The 14,228-nt window shown below is 40.5% G+C and overlaps 1 protein-coding gene across 2 annotated transcripts in view; it reads left to right on the plus strand.

The window, feature by feature from the left end:
- The first annotated feature begins 240 nt into the window (after positions 1-240).
- FNTB (farnesyltransferase, CAAX box, beta) overlaps positions 241-14,228 on the plus strand; it is a 63,078-nt gene continuing 49,090 nt past the window's right edge. Inside the window, exon 1 of one of the 2 annotated variants that reach the window (XM_036254943.1) lies at positions 241-608. In XM_036254943.1, the coding sequence (XP_036110836.1) occupies positions 465-608 (144 nt within the window). In that variant the 5' untranslated portion in view covers positions 241-464. The remainder of the gene's footprint in view (positions 609-14,228) is intronic. The other variant, XM_036254932.1, reaches the window with a different exon arrangement.

The raw sequence follows: 14,228 nt of genomic DNA on the forward strand, positions 1-14,228 counted from the left end.
CCAAAGGAGCACAATAATTCTATGAGGCAATCAGGAGAGCTGTCAGAAATGCTTCCAAAGTCACAATCATTGGGTTCTTGGGCATTTGAGACTAGAAACTACTGTCATTGCAATTAAGTGAAAATTGGCAGAATGTTGAAAAGAAGTGTGTGGGTTTTTTTTATTTTTTGCATAATGAACCAAGTGTATTTTGCGTAATACACCATCTCTCTGAAAGGAAATTCAGATGTACACATCCTTCCTTGCGTTCCAGGAAGCTGAACCTCTTGCAGCAACAATTCTGACCAGGGTGGGGCGTCAGCGTCACAGTGACTCACTCCCAGACTTGTAGGTAAGAGAGATTCGCGTTCACAATCTTTTTGACTCTATTCGCTTGCCGTAGCGCCTTAACCCGCTCGAGTTTCAATGCGCGTTGTTGTTGGACGAAGCTGAGCCCTATACACCGCCCGCTGCTCCTCCTGATCATGGCTTCTCCGAGTTCCTTCACCTACTACTGCTCTCCATCTTCCTCCCCTGTCTGGTCAGAGCCGCTGTACAGTCTGAGGCCCGAGCACGCGAGGGAGCGGTTGCAGGACGACTCGGTGGAAACAGTCACGTCCATAGAACAGGTGAGATGACAGGACTAGACGAGGCGCCCGCGCGGGGTCTTCTGGGAGTGGGAGTCCCATCTGCTAGGCTGCCGGTGTGCGGAACTTATCGCGAAACTACAATTCCCAGAGTGCAGCGCGGGGCCTCCCTTCTGGGAAGCTTCAGGCGCCGGGACTTGGTTTGGGGAGTGGAGCGTTTGTGGGGAGGGGTCGTTGTCAGGGTTGGGCTTGGAGGAAAGGACAGTACCTGGGTCCCCTCTGCCTTAGGAAACGGAGAGAATCGTGTTCTGTGCTTGGAGGTCAGAAGCAGCCCAGGTGGGTCAGACAGCCCCCTCCATTCTGCCGGGACTTCGGGAGGTTCTTGGATGGATAATGCACTTTCCCCACCCTACATGTGCTTTAGACACAGAGGGGAAGAGAAGCGGCCAGGCTGAGGCCATGCCATTTCACGATCTGTTTAATTTCTGACCTTCAGTGCCAGATTTGGGGCCCGCCTCGTGGGTGGACATTTTAGTAGTCATTCAATCATTTGAGCATCACTAGTGTGTTGTTGGACACAATGTTAAACGCTGGGAATAAAAAGAAATAAATCGCCCGACCATGAGCTTGTCACAGCCTGGTTGGGGAAGACAGACAGGAAAACAATATAGTTTGGAAAGTGTTTACAATAAAAGTATAAATTGTGGACTACTTGTCATTCACTGAGTCCTCGAAGTAGGATCACTTTGAAAAGTGTTTAAGGAATAAGTAGTTAACTATAGTTTGTTTTTCTTTTCATTCCCCAGCTGTTCTCGAGTAACTGTGGAAACGTTTACCCATCTGTCACTAGGAAAAGTGGTCAGACTTATTTTTTTTAGTACATACAAATAAGCATCAGGCTGCTTACTAAAGAAGATCTCTTAGTAAGATCAGTCTCCAGGCTTAACCTTGGAGGGACCTGCTTTGACTTTCATATCTGAAGTTGGAAGCCTCCATTAAGACAAAATTAGTAGTGATAATTATCATATTGTATATTATGGCTATAAATACAATTATAAGTTCATAAAAACAAAAAGGCTTGACTATACATAGTATCAGAGAGATTATTATAACTAGACTTTATACTTTATGGATTTTAGGGTGGAAAAGGAAACCCTTATCTTTGACTCTAGCTCCCCAGGTCAGTTGGACCACCAATGTGTCCTTTTACAGAAATCTTTTGCAAAAGAAATCTCCCATCATTGAAAAACCTACAGGATCTTTGCAGTATTCCTAAGTGATGAATTTTTTAGTTGATTCAGATCAAGACTTTTTCTTTGTATCTGACCTAAGACTATTGGGTCACCGTTTATGTAGTTAACTGAATTGACCCAGCACATAAGGCTATGGAGAGAATGCTAGTAGAGAAAAGGGAATAGAGACTTCCATGGTTAGAGGGATAAGTAAAAATTAAAAAAAAAAAAAAGAAACATTATCAGGAGCCTTACTAATCTGCTCTTTCTCTTTTTTTTCCTATACTTTTTTTCAGTAGAGTGCCCCTGCTTAGTTCCTACCTGGAAAACACCAGCACTTATATTCGAAGTATCTAGGCATAAATGAGTGATGCAAAAATGAATACAACAAGGCTCTGGCCTGCAAAAGGGTGGGCTGGGCGAAGGCCTGGGCCAAGAAACTAGGTTCTGATATAGGGCGTCTTTCAAATGTAGGCCCAACTTTCGGGTAGATAGAAAATAAATTTTTGATTTTATTTCCATGTCTTTCTTATTCCAGCTCACATTTTAAAAGTCTAGGATAAACAGTTCCAGATAGTGGGAAGATAATATAGTATCTCATTTTCATGGCTGACTCAATGTTTTAATAATCATAGTGTCCATTCATTGGGTCCCAGCACAGTGCTAAAGGCTGTCCACACATTGTATCATTCAGTCCTTACACATTTTACAGATGAGAAGACTGAGGCTTAGAGAAGTACTAGGTTGGTAGACTAATAATGATATATTAATAAAAAATACCAACCTTACTAGGAGGCATTGTTTACAGAATATACTACTATTATTCTTTTGGTTCTGCTTGAGCCATTTATTCATAGGGATTTTGTCAGAGCTCAATTTTGTGCCATTGCCAATAAAAACAAATGCTTAAGAAAAAACACACTAAATGCTTGTTACCTGCTTTCTGTGTGATGATCAGGAGACTTTATGTGTTAAACAACAATTTGATAATAGGGGTTAAACCTATAAATAGTGGAAAGAGCCTCTAATTATGATTCCTTCTGTTTTATTAATTCATTTTAATTTATTCAACAAATACTTGAGTGTCTTCTATGTGTAAGGCAGTGGACATTAAGCAGTGAACAAAAGAGGCCAAGTTGATGGCTTTATGAAACTTTTGTTCTAGGCCAGGATGCAGTCAATTAAAAAAGGGAAAACTGTCTGTCTGTCTGTCTCTCTCTCTCTCACTATCCATCCATCCATCCATCCATCCATCCATCTATCCATCCATCCATCCCTTTGTCACCTACCATTTATTAGATATGTTAATTAGAGAGAAATGCTGTGTAGGCCCAACTTTGTGTGGAGAAAACTAAAGCAGGAGAGGGGAGACAGAGTGTGCCAGGAATGGGTGGGGTGAGAGCAGGGGTGGTCTTTATATACGGTGGTAAGAGAAAGCATCTGATGATGATGTGACATTTTAGCTGAGACCTGAAGTAAGTGAGGGAACAAGCCATTCGAGTATCTGGGGATAAAGCATTCTGGGCAGAGAAGGTGGCAAGTACAAAGGACCTGAGACAAGAGTGTGCCTGATGAGTGGAAAGCCACCGTGAGTGGAGAATTTAACAAACGGGAATAGAAGGGTTCGGATCATGTAGGGCCTCACAGGTTAACGTAAGTACTTTCAAATACCCTGATTGAGATCGGAAGCCATTTGACTGGATAGTTGCCGTTTACTTCCCCAGGTTCACTCTGCCCTTTTCCACCCTGCTCTGTAGATGTGCCCCAGGAAGTGGACCTGCATTGACAGGCTCCCTTACCTTACGGCTTCTGGTTGTATTTTGCCGTGGGAGTACAGATGGGGATGAAAGAAAGGGAGAAGGATGAGATCAGCATATTTATTCCCTTACTAAAGGATTGCATGGGCTGGCATGTCTCTAGACTTGAGGTCACATCTCCTAACAGTGCCTTCTCCATGTGAGCTCTCTGTGCCCATCTCCTTCTCTTCACACCTTCTGGACTAGGAGGGGATCAAGCACCCCTGTGTTGCCAGCCCCAGAGTCCTGCACTCTCCTTTGTGGTTTCCCTACACCTGCCCATGCCTTAGTAACTCCTCTCCTTAGAGACTGTCTTCAAAACACTCATTTTGAATGTGCCATCTGTTTCCTACCAGACTGATCCATGATTGGAGGGTTTTGACACACTTTGACTAGCATTTCATAAGGCTCATTTAGGTCACTGTTGAGAAATAGATTGTGAGGAGGAGAGGGTACAGGGAAACTAGTTAGGAGGGTATTGCAATACTGCAGGTGACAGATGATGGCTGCTTAACTCAGGGCTCTGGTGGTGGCACATGAGTATTATAGAGTGTCTTAGGTCAGGTTCTGAGTACTTTTTGAAGGTCTGTACTTGACAGGCTGTTTTACTGATGGATTTGGTGCTTGGAGGACCATTTATAACTCCAGAAAGCAAGCTGGGGTTGTGTTGTTAGTGGTTGTCTTCCCTTTCTGTGGCATCTGCAGTCAGCCCACTGCAGATGCTCCGTGATTCCGGTCAGTAGGTTAATACCGGCGCAGTCTCAGAAGTAGCAGGTTTTCTAAAACTGCTTGCTAAAGCTACTACTCCTGGTTTTTCTTGTAGTTTGCCCTTGAACAGGGGCAAAAGCATCTGCCACCTGAAATGGCATGATGTCATTAGACCACATTCAGTGAAGTGACAATCAACTCTGAGGGGAATCTAGAAGAATTATTAGTTTTAGTCTTTGCCCTCAGAATTCTTCTCTCTTAGAGGGAAACAAAACTATGCCTGAAGTAATCACAGAATAACTTATATAAGCATGCAGTTCAGTGCCAAATTATGGCTGCATTGCATGAGGACTTCAGGGAGTGGAGGCCAGTCTGCTGTGGGCCGAGACCATCAGGACAACTTCCTTTCATGGGACTGGGGTTCGGTTGTAAAGAATGGATTTGGGGGTGGGGGAGCGGTTCCAGTGGAAGGAACTCTTGTGAAGGAAGAATTACCAGGAATGAATGGAGGGTGCAAGTTGGCTGTGGTAGGAAATTAGGTCAGCTGGAGGGGTGGGGCTGATGGGGGTGAGGCAGGAGGGAAAGCCAGGCTGAAGTGATGGGCACTTCACCACTGCAGTTCCTGAAGGAGGGAACAGGGAGATCCAGGAATGGGGCCTGAACTCCTGCTGTTGACCTGTTGCAAGTTATAGTCTCCAAAAGGTTATTAAATGGAGGTGGGGCAAACCACTAAATATGATCAAGCTTACCAGTTTTTTGTTATTTTTTGTTTTCTCTTTTGGTATGTGTCCCTAGCGGGAACTGAACCCGGGACTCTCTGGTCTGCAGGCCAATGCTTCATCCGCTGAGCCAGACCGGCCAGGGCTTACCAGTTTTTTATGCGTCTGATAGAAGGGAAGAGGTCTTTGCTTGGTTAAGTAGTCAGGTTAGCTATGTGAATCAATTTTATTTTATTAAATTCAACATATACCATATTGCCCAATTGTAAGACAATTTCAAATATAAAAATTTCTCCATTTTTCCTATCAAAAAGTCCCACAAGGTGTTTTTTGGTCAAGTTGAAAATACATGTACTTTTAGGTATGTAGACAAACAAATCAAATGCCTAACTTACAAAATTTACATTTCAAAATCAGGTACATAAACCTATTTGAAACCACATACTCTAGCCCTGGCGTGTGGCTCAGTTGGTTGGAGCACTATCCTGTACACCAAAAGGTTGTGGGTTTGATACCTGGTCAGGGCACATATTTAGGTGCTGGTTCTATCCTGGATCAACAATCGAGACTCTCTCTCTCTCTCTCTCTCTCTTTCTCACACACACACACAATCACATACTTTATAAAATCACACTAATTTAGAAATATTGTCTTTCCTTCTCTTATTCATAAAATATTTTTCTTCAAACTATTCACATCCATATTTGATCTTAGTATTTTTATTGTTATTGAAGCCACATTTTGGATCAGCCAATATGTTTTTCCAGACCATACTTTAGTTTTTTGAGATTCATCCCTTGTGAGTGTGGGTAAGATATTGTTACTGACTTTTCCTTCAAGTTACAATTAGAATTCTTTTACAATATGTGCAGTCTGTGTATATCTTTGATCGCCACAACTTAACCATATTATTACTTTTTAAAGTGATCTTTTTAATGTTTTACATTGGCAACTTACATGTGGAAGTGTGAGTTCATAGGCCCAGGAATGATTACTAAACCTGTGTTTAATTTGTCTTCTTTTGCCGATACGGTCAGATTAGCTCTATAAACTGCCCAAACCAGACCTTATTTTAGGCTGATGTGTCAACCCCAACTGGTACTTTGTATTTAAAATAAAGAATTGAAAGAACTCACCACAGCAAGAGTTACTTTGTAAAGATTGCTTGTAGAGTGACTGTTCTTTTTCTTTTTTCTGAGAGGTGTTTTTTTCTTTCTTCTTTTTAAAAAAATTTATTGTTGACACTATTAGAGATGTCCCCTATTTCTCCTCCTTTACCCACCTTCACCCAGCTCCTGCCCCCCTCCCTCTGGTGAGATCATTTTTTTAAAGGAAGAATCCTTGCCTTATATTTCACCTATTAATGATTCTTTTACTGAATCTTCAGAATTAGCATGAGTCTCAGGCAGCAAATTTGCTTTCTGTAAGGGTCCTTCTCTGGGAGAGAGGGGTAGACATAGGAAGAAGGGAAGTGATGGTCTATGATATGAAAGTTGTTTCATCATGAGATTGCTTTAGATAGAATCTGTGAAAGAGAAAGGTACCAAATGCATTAGTTGGTTTTTATAACTCACCTATGAATGGAAATTATTTTGTGATTCTATTCCTTGGATTTCTAGAAAATTTCATGAGATAACTTTTATTTTATGTTATTTATTTATTTATTTATTCCTCACCCGAGGATACTTTTCTGTTTATCATCAGATAGAGTGGGAGGGAGGGAGAGAGAAAGAGACAGAGAGAAACATCGATGTTATAGAGCCACACCGACTGGTTGCCTCCCGCACAACCTGACCAGGGTTGGGGATGAACTGCAACCTAGAGGTATGTGCCCTTGGCCGGAATCGAACCCGAAACTCTTTGGTCCGTGCTGAGCCAAACTAGCCAGGGCCCATTAGATAACTTGTAAATAGAGCTGTTGAGAATGAAGACATCTGCATTTATTGCTGTGCCACTTAAGTCTTCAGGACTTGGTACAGTCACTTTATCTCTGGACCCTAGATTCTAACGCAGTCCATCACCAAAAAACACAAACTACTCTACATACTAGTTTCTATCATGTGTATAGATGATATACACACATACTGATATATACATTTATTAGTTTATATTGTGTATTTTAAAGATATATGTACATGTATACATATATAAATATAAATATATAGTAGAGCGGGAAAAAACCTTTTTTTCTACCCATCTTCGGTTCTCCATCTGGGGCCCTGTAAATGAGACTGGCCAAGGAAGGTTAATGAGAGAAAAACAAACAGAAATTCATTAACATGTGCCTTACTTAAGTACACATGGCTGCATCCATCCATGAATAATCCAAAGGGTGGTTAGAACTTGGCTTTTTACACTACCTTAGACGCAAACAAAGGAAAGGGGTTTGGGCTTCTGGGTAGGGGAGGTAAGTTATGGGAAGGGAACCGGAAAAGTACGAGCAATAAGAGTTGTTCAGTAAGGTTTGTTATGCAGATTTAAGTTCAGTCTTCTACCTTGATTAGAGTTAAGAGTTCTTTCCTTCCTGGTACAGAGAGGGACACATTGTTACAAAAGGAAATTTCCTTTACAAAAGGAAAATGTATGCCCTGTTTATAGAGCTTTTCCTGTGTCTCTTGGTTTTCAATGGCCTTTACTTCAAAATAATTCATATGCCAAAATGGTGTTCTTTGGGAAGGCATTCTAGTACCCCTCAATATGTAGAATCTGATATTAGCAAACTTAAACACTTTCTCCACCTAGAAAGGCCTTGCCTGCTCCCTGTCAGAGCAGACTTGAACTCTGAGCCATCGTGTTCTCTTTTTGCCATGTGCCTCACAACTGGAGAAAATGAGAGCTGTGCTATTAGTATAACAGTTATGCTATACATTAAATAGGTTTGAGAGGACTGGCCTGGGAACTTGTTAGGTATAACACTGTTTGGACGGGAAAACAAACAAGGTCTAAGTAACTGACTTACCAGTGAACTTTCAGAACACAGTTTCTTTGTATGTTGTGGCCTGCTGATCTATGTAGGATGTGGGAAAGATGAGGTGATAAGGCATCACAAAACTAAGCACTTTTGAAATTATTTATTTATTTTTAAAAATATGTTTTTATTCATTTTCTTTTTTGAGAGAGAGGAAGGGAGAGAGAGATAGAAACATTGATGTGAAAGAGAAACATAAATTGGCTGCCTCCTGCACTCCCCCTACTGTGGATCAAGTCTGCAACCCAGGCATGTGCCCTGACTGGGAATTGAACCAGGCATTGAACCAGGATCTCTCAGTCCATGGGATGACACTCAATCCACTGAGCCACACTGGCCAGGCTCAAATCTTTTTTTAAAAATAAGAAGTTTGGCCCTGGCCGGTTTGGCTCAGCGGTTGGAGCATCCGCCTGCGGTCCGGAGAGACCCGGGTTCGGTTCCCGCTAAGGGCATGTACCTTGGTTGCAGTTTGTCCCGGCCCTGGTTGGTCGTGCGGGTGGCAGCCACTCGATGTGTCCCTTTCACATCGATGTTTCCCTCTCTCTCTCTTCCTCTCTCTCCCTCCCACTCTGTCTGTACAAAAAATGGAAAAATGTCCTCAGGTGAGGATAAAAAAAAAAAGAAGTTTGTAGTTAACAAAAATAATACAAATAATAACATAATTAACAGCCATTTTCTATAACCCAGAATTAGAAGTTGCTATTTTTTTTTTTGCCTTTCATTTATTTGTTTGAAGGAAAACAATTACAATTATAGTTAGTCTACTTTAACCCCATCCGAAGTCCAGTTTGCCTCTGACCCTCTTTGGAAGCAACTTCTATCCTGAGTTGAGTGTATATACTTCCAGTTGTTTATTTTTAATCCTTTTATGCATTCATAAGCTCTGTATTATGTGCTGTTTTAAAAATTTTATATAAATTGTCACACTCTGCCATCTTGCCTTTTTTAATTAATGTTTTTCATCTCTATTCAAATTGATGTTTGTACATTTAGTTCATCCTATTCAAGTACTGATAAAGATAATTTTCAGAAAAATTTAAAATCATAACTTATACAGATAAAAATGAACATGTGTTAAATTTTTTATTTTACTCACAGATGAGGAAACCAAGCAGATGTTATGACCAGTTCAAAGAAAAAGTCAAAAGGCACAAATTTATGTGGAGTAAAGAAATTGACTTGCAAGTGGTTACAAAACTTTTCTCCAGTTGGGAGGAAAGTCAATCAAATGAAAACTGAAGGGACAAGGTAGAGTTTGCACATCTTATCAATCACCTGCAGTTTACGTAGAGGTCTAAAATAGTTCAGAGACAATGGACAAGGCTAGAACCAGACAGCCTAAAAGGGTGGACTATAGACAATGCATAGTTTTCCACTGAAGTATAGAATTTTTCCGACATTGCTAAATAGTGTTAGGGAAGAAAAGTATATAGTTGGGGAAGAATCGTTGTTTTAAATTATCTAGGTTCTTTTGGCTGGTCTAATAATTGACATAAAACAGATTAACTGGAGAAAAACAAATTTAATTTTGTACATACTGGAGTCCTACAAAGACTATGAGGCTCAAGGGCAAATAGGGTAGTTGAGGCTCATATGCCATCCTGAGCTAAGGAATGGGATGGGGCCTGGGGCCTCAAGGAGGAGGAGGGTAATTCACAGGATAAGAAGAGCGTATTTTGGTAATTGAATGTTTGCCCTGCCATACAGATAGGTCATTCATATAAAAAGTTATTCCTGATAATAGCTCTCTTTCTGGGCCAGGTTCCCTATCTGAATTATTTTATTTTGGTACGTACCTCTAACGGGAACCGAACCTGGGACTCTCTGGTCCACAGGCCGATGCTCCAACCGCTGAGCCAAACTGGCCAGGACCCTATCTGAATTCTTTTAGGTAGTGAAGGGAGGGTTAAAAGTATTTCTTGTGCTTGCTGGGTCTTGATTGCCTTCAGCTCAAAATAATATGCATGCCAAAGTGACACATTTTGAGGTGGCATATTATGCTCTGCTTCAATAGTATATGTAGTATATCATAGCATATACTATTTAGTTTATAGTAGTTAGACAGATGACCTAAATGTGTAGTGTAGTACAATATAGTATAGTAACATATAGTATATTTTATCCATTTTTTCCCTGTTGATGGACATTTGGGTTACATCTAAGTGTTAGGTTATTTACAATACTGCAGTGAGCATCTTTATATGTACCTTCTTGTGCACATGTATAAGAGTTTCTCTAGGTCTATCTCTACCTGAGAGGTAGAATGGCTGTGTTGTAGGGTCTGTGCCCTTCTAGTGTTATTACCTGCTACCTTATTGTCTTCCAAAGTGGCTTTTGCAATGTAAGCACTAACTAGTGATATACTGGAGTTCTGTTTTGCCCACACCCTCTCCAAGACGTAATATTGACAGAGGTCTTAATATGGGAAAAATAGTATCTTTTGCATATGTTCCAAATATCTTCTCCTGGCCTCTTGTTTGTCTTTAACCTTGCTTATATTTATGTTCTTATTTGTCTCTTTACTTATAGTCTGGGCTTTTTGAAGAAATCTTTCTTTATCCCAAGAATATAAAGATATTCTCCTATATGCTTTTTAAGTTATTTGACTCAAATTTTCATGTTGATATTTAACCAACCTTGAATTTATTTATTTTTTAGGGTATGAAGTAGGAAGGTAATTTTTTTACCAACAACATTTACTCAGTAGTCCATGTTTTTCCTTTGATATGGGTTTTACCAACCCTGTTGTATTCTGGGTTTTCATATATGCATGAGTTCTCCAGATTCTTTTTTTTTCTTTATTGATTTTAGAGAAAGAGGAAGGAAGAGGGAGAGGGAGTGAGAGAGAAACATCGATGAGAGAGAACATCGATTGGCCGCCTCCTGCATGCCCCCCACTGGGGATCGGACCCACAACTTGGGCATGTGCCCTGACTGGGGATTGAATCTGTGACCTCTTGGTGCATGGGTCGACGCTCAACCAGTGAGCCACATTGGCTGGCATGTTGTTGGTGTTTTAAAATACATTTTTCTATTGATAGACAACTGAGTTTTTTTTTCAGATTTTGGATAGCATGAATAATGCTACTATAAAAATTTTTGTAAAAATCTTGTTATGATAATGCGTTTTCATTTTTCTTGGGTAACAACCTAGAATTGGAATTATTAGATCATAGGGTAAGTATATGTTGAGTTTTTCTTTTTAATCCTCATCCAAGAGTATTTTTCTATTCATTCTCAGATAAAATGGGAGGGGGAGAGAGAGAGAGAGATAGGGAGAGAGAAACATCGACGTGAGTGAGAGGGACACATCAACTGGTTGCCTCCTGCACGACCCTGACCAGGGCCAGGGATGAACTGCAACTGAGGTACATGCCCTTGGCCGGAATCAAACCCGAGACTCTGTCCAGGGGCCGAAGCTCTACCGCTGAACAAAACTGGCCAGGGTGTATGTTGAGTTTTATAACAAGCCATTGGCCTTTTCCAGAGTGGTTGTACCTTTTACATTCTCACCAGCAATGTATAAGACCTCTGGTTGCTCTACATACTTGTCAACATTTAGTGTTGTCTGTCCTTTCAACTTTAGTCATTCTGATGGTGGGCGTGAAGTATTATTGTTAAATAAAAAATTACTCATGACACTTGTTAAAGGAAGACTTTATTCAAGGAGGACTACCACAATAATGTTTTGCAGTAGGGAAAACAGATTGGGCTCAACTCTGAATACAACAAGGAATAGTGGGAATTTATATCCAAGGAGCAAGGTTGGGGGAGTGATAGATGGAAATCACTAAGAGGAATCATTAGGGATAAGGAGGATTCTGGCTACACTGACCTAACAGGATTCCTCATGAAGGCAAGCCGGGGTGATCACATGTCACTGGGGATGGTGGAAGGTGAGTAACCCAACCAGATATTGAAGATGATCAGATATTGAGAATAAAGGATTCTGACTAAACCAACTTAGGAAGATTCTTGCTAAAATTGGGTGATACAAAAGATGGACATGAAAGTATAAAAGTCAAGGCCTAGTTGGGAAGAGGATTCAAAGGAACCTGACTAAACTTTGGTCAACAAGAGACTTTGTCCGTGTCTCATTGTAGAGTATTTGCCTTTAAATTTCCAGAAACACTTTCTAACTGGTTTTGTCACAGGAATGGACCAGGACCGAGGTGGGTCTGCTCTGGCATGGTCTAAAATGAGTGGATTCTTAACTTCATGCAGGAAAGATTTCACGTTATGAATTCAGGTGATTTTGACAGTATGTTTATTAAAGGTGGGACAGTGCAACAAAGAAAGGGCTGAGGATGGAAGAAGCAAGGTCACAGCAACAGGAGTGAGCCTAAGCAGAGCTGCCTTGGCCCTTTAGAAAGAAAGTCATGGAGGCAGAAGAAGTGAGCCAGCTGGACTCAGGAAACAAGTTACAGAGGCAAAAGAGGGGCCCTTTGAGACAGGTTCAGGGGGTTAGCCTGGGACTAGTTGCAGCTGCCCACTGCTCTTCTGGCTGCAAGTCTCATCTGGACCCTTGGAGCTTAGGAGAAAGAAAGCAAAGATGCATGCCTGAGAAAAGAAGGGAGGGATTGGGTGAGCTCAATGAAGGGCATGCGCTGGGTCCTTTGTCTTAGGGTTTTTATCTGTTTTATAAAGATGGGAATTTTAGGAGAAGTCTCAATCAGAATATTCATCAGCTTTCCAGATGTGTCCTTTGATATGCTGATGAATCAAAATGAGGGGTCAGGGTCATTCTCTGGTCAGCTTCACCTTCCAAGAATGTCATAGGAAAGGGACCAAGGCAGGTCTGTCCCAGCAATGTCTGGAAAGTGTAAACTATTTGCTCCTAAGTGTCCTTTGTTAAGGAAGATAAGATCTTGCAATTTAATAGCTGGCTGTAAATAGTTCTGCCTTGTTTAGTTATCTGTCTCAGTTTCCACTTGTCAAGGAGTTCTGGCATTTTACCAATCTGCCTCAGTTTAAACATTTATTTGTGTACTAAATATAAAAATGCATTGTATATGTGTGTGCATGCATATTTAACTTTTCAAAGATTTCTTATACCTGGATAAAATAGTCATGATGGAATCTGGGTATTAAGTTGTTTGTTTTTATTCTTAGTAATTTCCTTTGACTTTTAATTATTAAAACAATTTCAAATATACAGAAAAATTGAAAGCATCTGTTTATCCTTCACTTAACCTCACTTCTTCATATAAAATGTTAAAGGATAAATTTTAAAAGAGGATAAAGTCTTGATTCATACAAATATAAAATGAACACAGGTCAAAGATCTTTTCTTTTATTAACTTTAAAGAGAGAAGAAGGGAGAGGGAAAGGGAGATAGAAACATCGATGAGAGAGAAAATCGATCGGCTGCCCTGCCACACTACCCTACTGAGGATCGGGCCCACAATCCAGGCATGTGCCCTGACCAGGAATTGAACTGGCAACTTCCTGGTGCATGGGTTGATGCTCAACCAGTGAGCCACACCGGCCGGGCCATGTCCAAGATTTTATTTAACTCATGGAGCCAGTAAAATATTACAACTAGCTCAGAAGAGAACTCTTAAGTACCACACATTTACAGTAAGATAAGGAAGCTGAAATGAATGCAAAGCTGCTTAATAACTATAGGGTGATAATTAATAACACTTTATTAGATAAAGTTTGCATATCTACAAGTTAACTTCTACCTCTACAGAGTTGTGAAGTAGCCTAGTCAAGGACAAAGGTAGAGATAATGCAGTGGATCATCCAGCAGGACACAATTTTTCATTTTGTGTGCATGTGTGTGTGTGTGTCTACATGTGAATACGTATATGTAGATGACTAATTTTTTTCTGAATGTTTGAAAGTAAGACGAAGACATTATGACACTTTACCCCTAAATAATAAAGCCTGCATCTCCTAAGAATGGCATTCTTCTACACAAGGACAATAACATCATACCTAAGAAAATAAAAAATAGTTCTATAATATTATCTAATATACAGTGTATTTTTAAATTTCCCGAATTGTTTTAAGGTACTTTGTGTGTGTGTGTGTGTGTGTGTGTGTGTGTGTGTGTGTAACCAAAATTTTTTTATTTCAGGCTATTTAAAAATTTGAAGAGAGAATCCCTTGGGATTAAATCTTTTGGTGACTAATCCTGGAGACCTTTCTTGTAACATTACACGTAGCACTGTTTCTGAAATGGATCAGATGCTTTAGGCTGTCATCTTCCTCCCTAGAGAATCAACTGCATC

The sequence above is a fragment of the Molossus molossus genome, unplaced genomic scaffold (assembly GCF_014108415.1).
Source record: "Molossus molossus isolate mMolMol1 unplaced genomic scaffold, mMolMol1.p scaffold_m16_p_1, whole genome shotgun sequence".
NCBI classification, from domain to species: domain Eukaryota; kingdom Metazoa; phylum Chordata; class Mammalia; order Chiroptera; family Molossidae; genus Molossus; species Molossus molossus.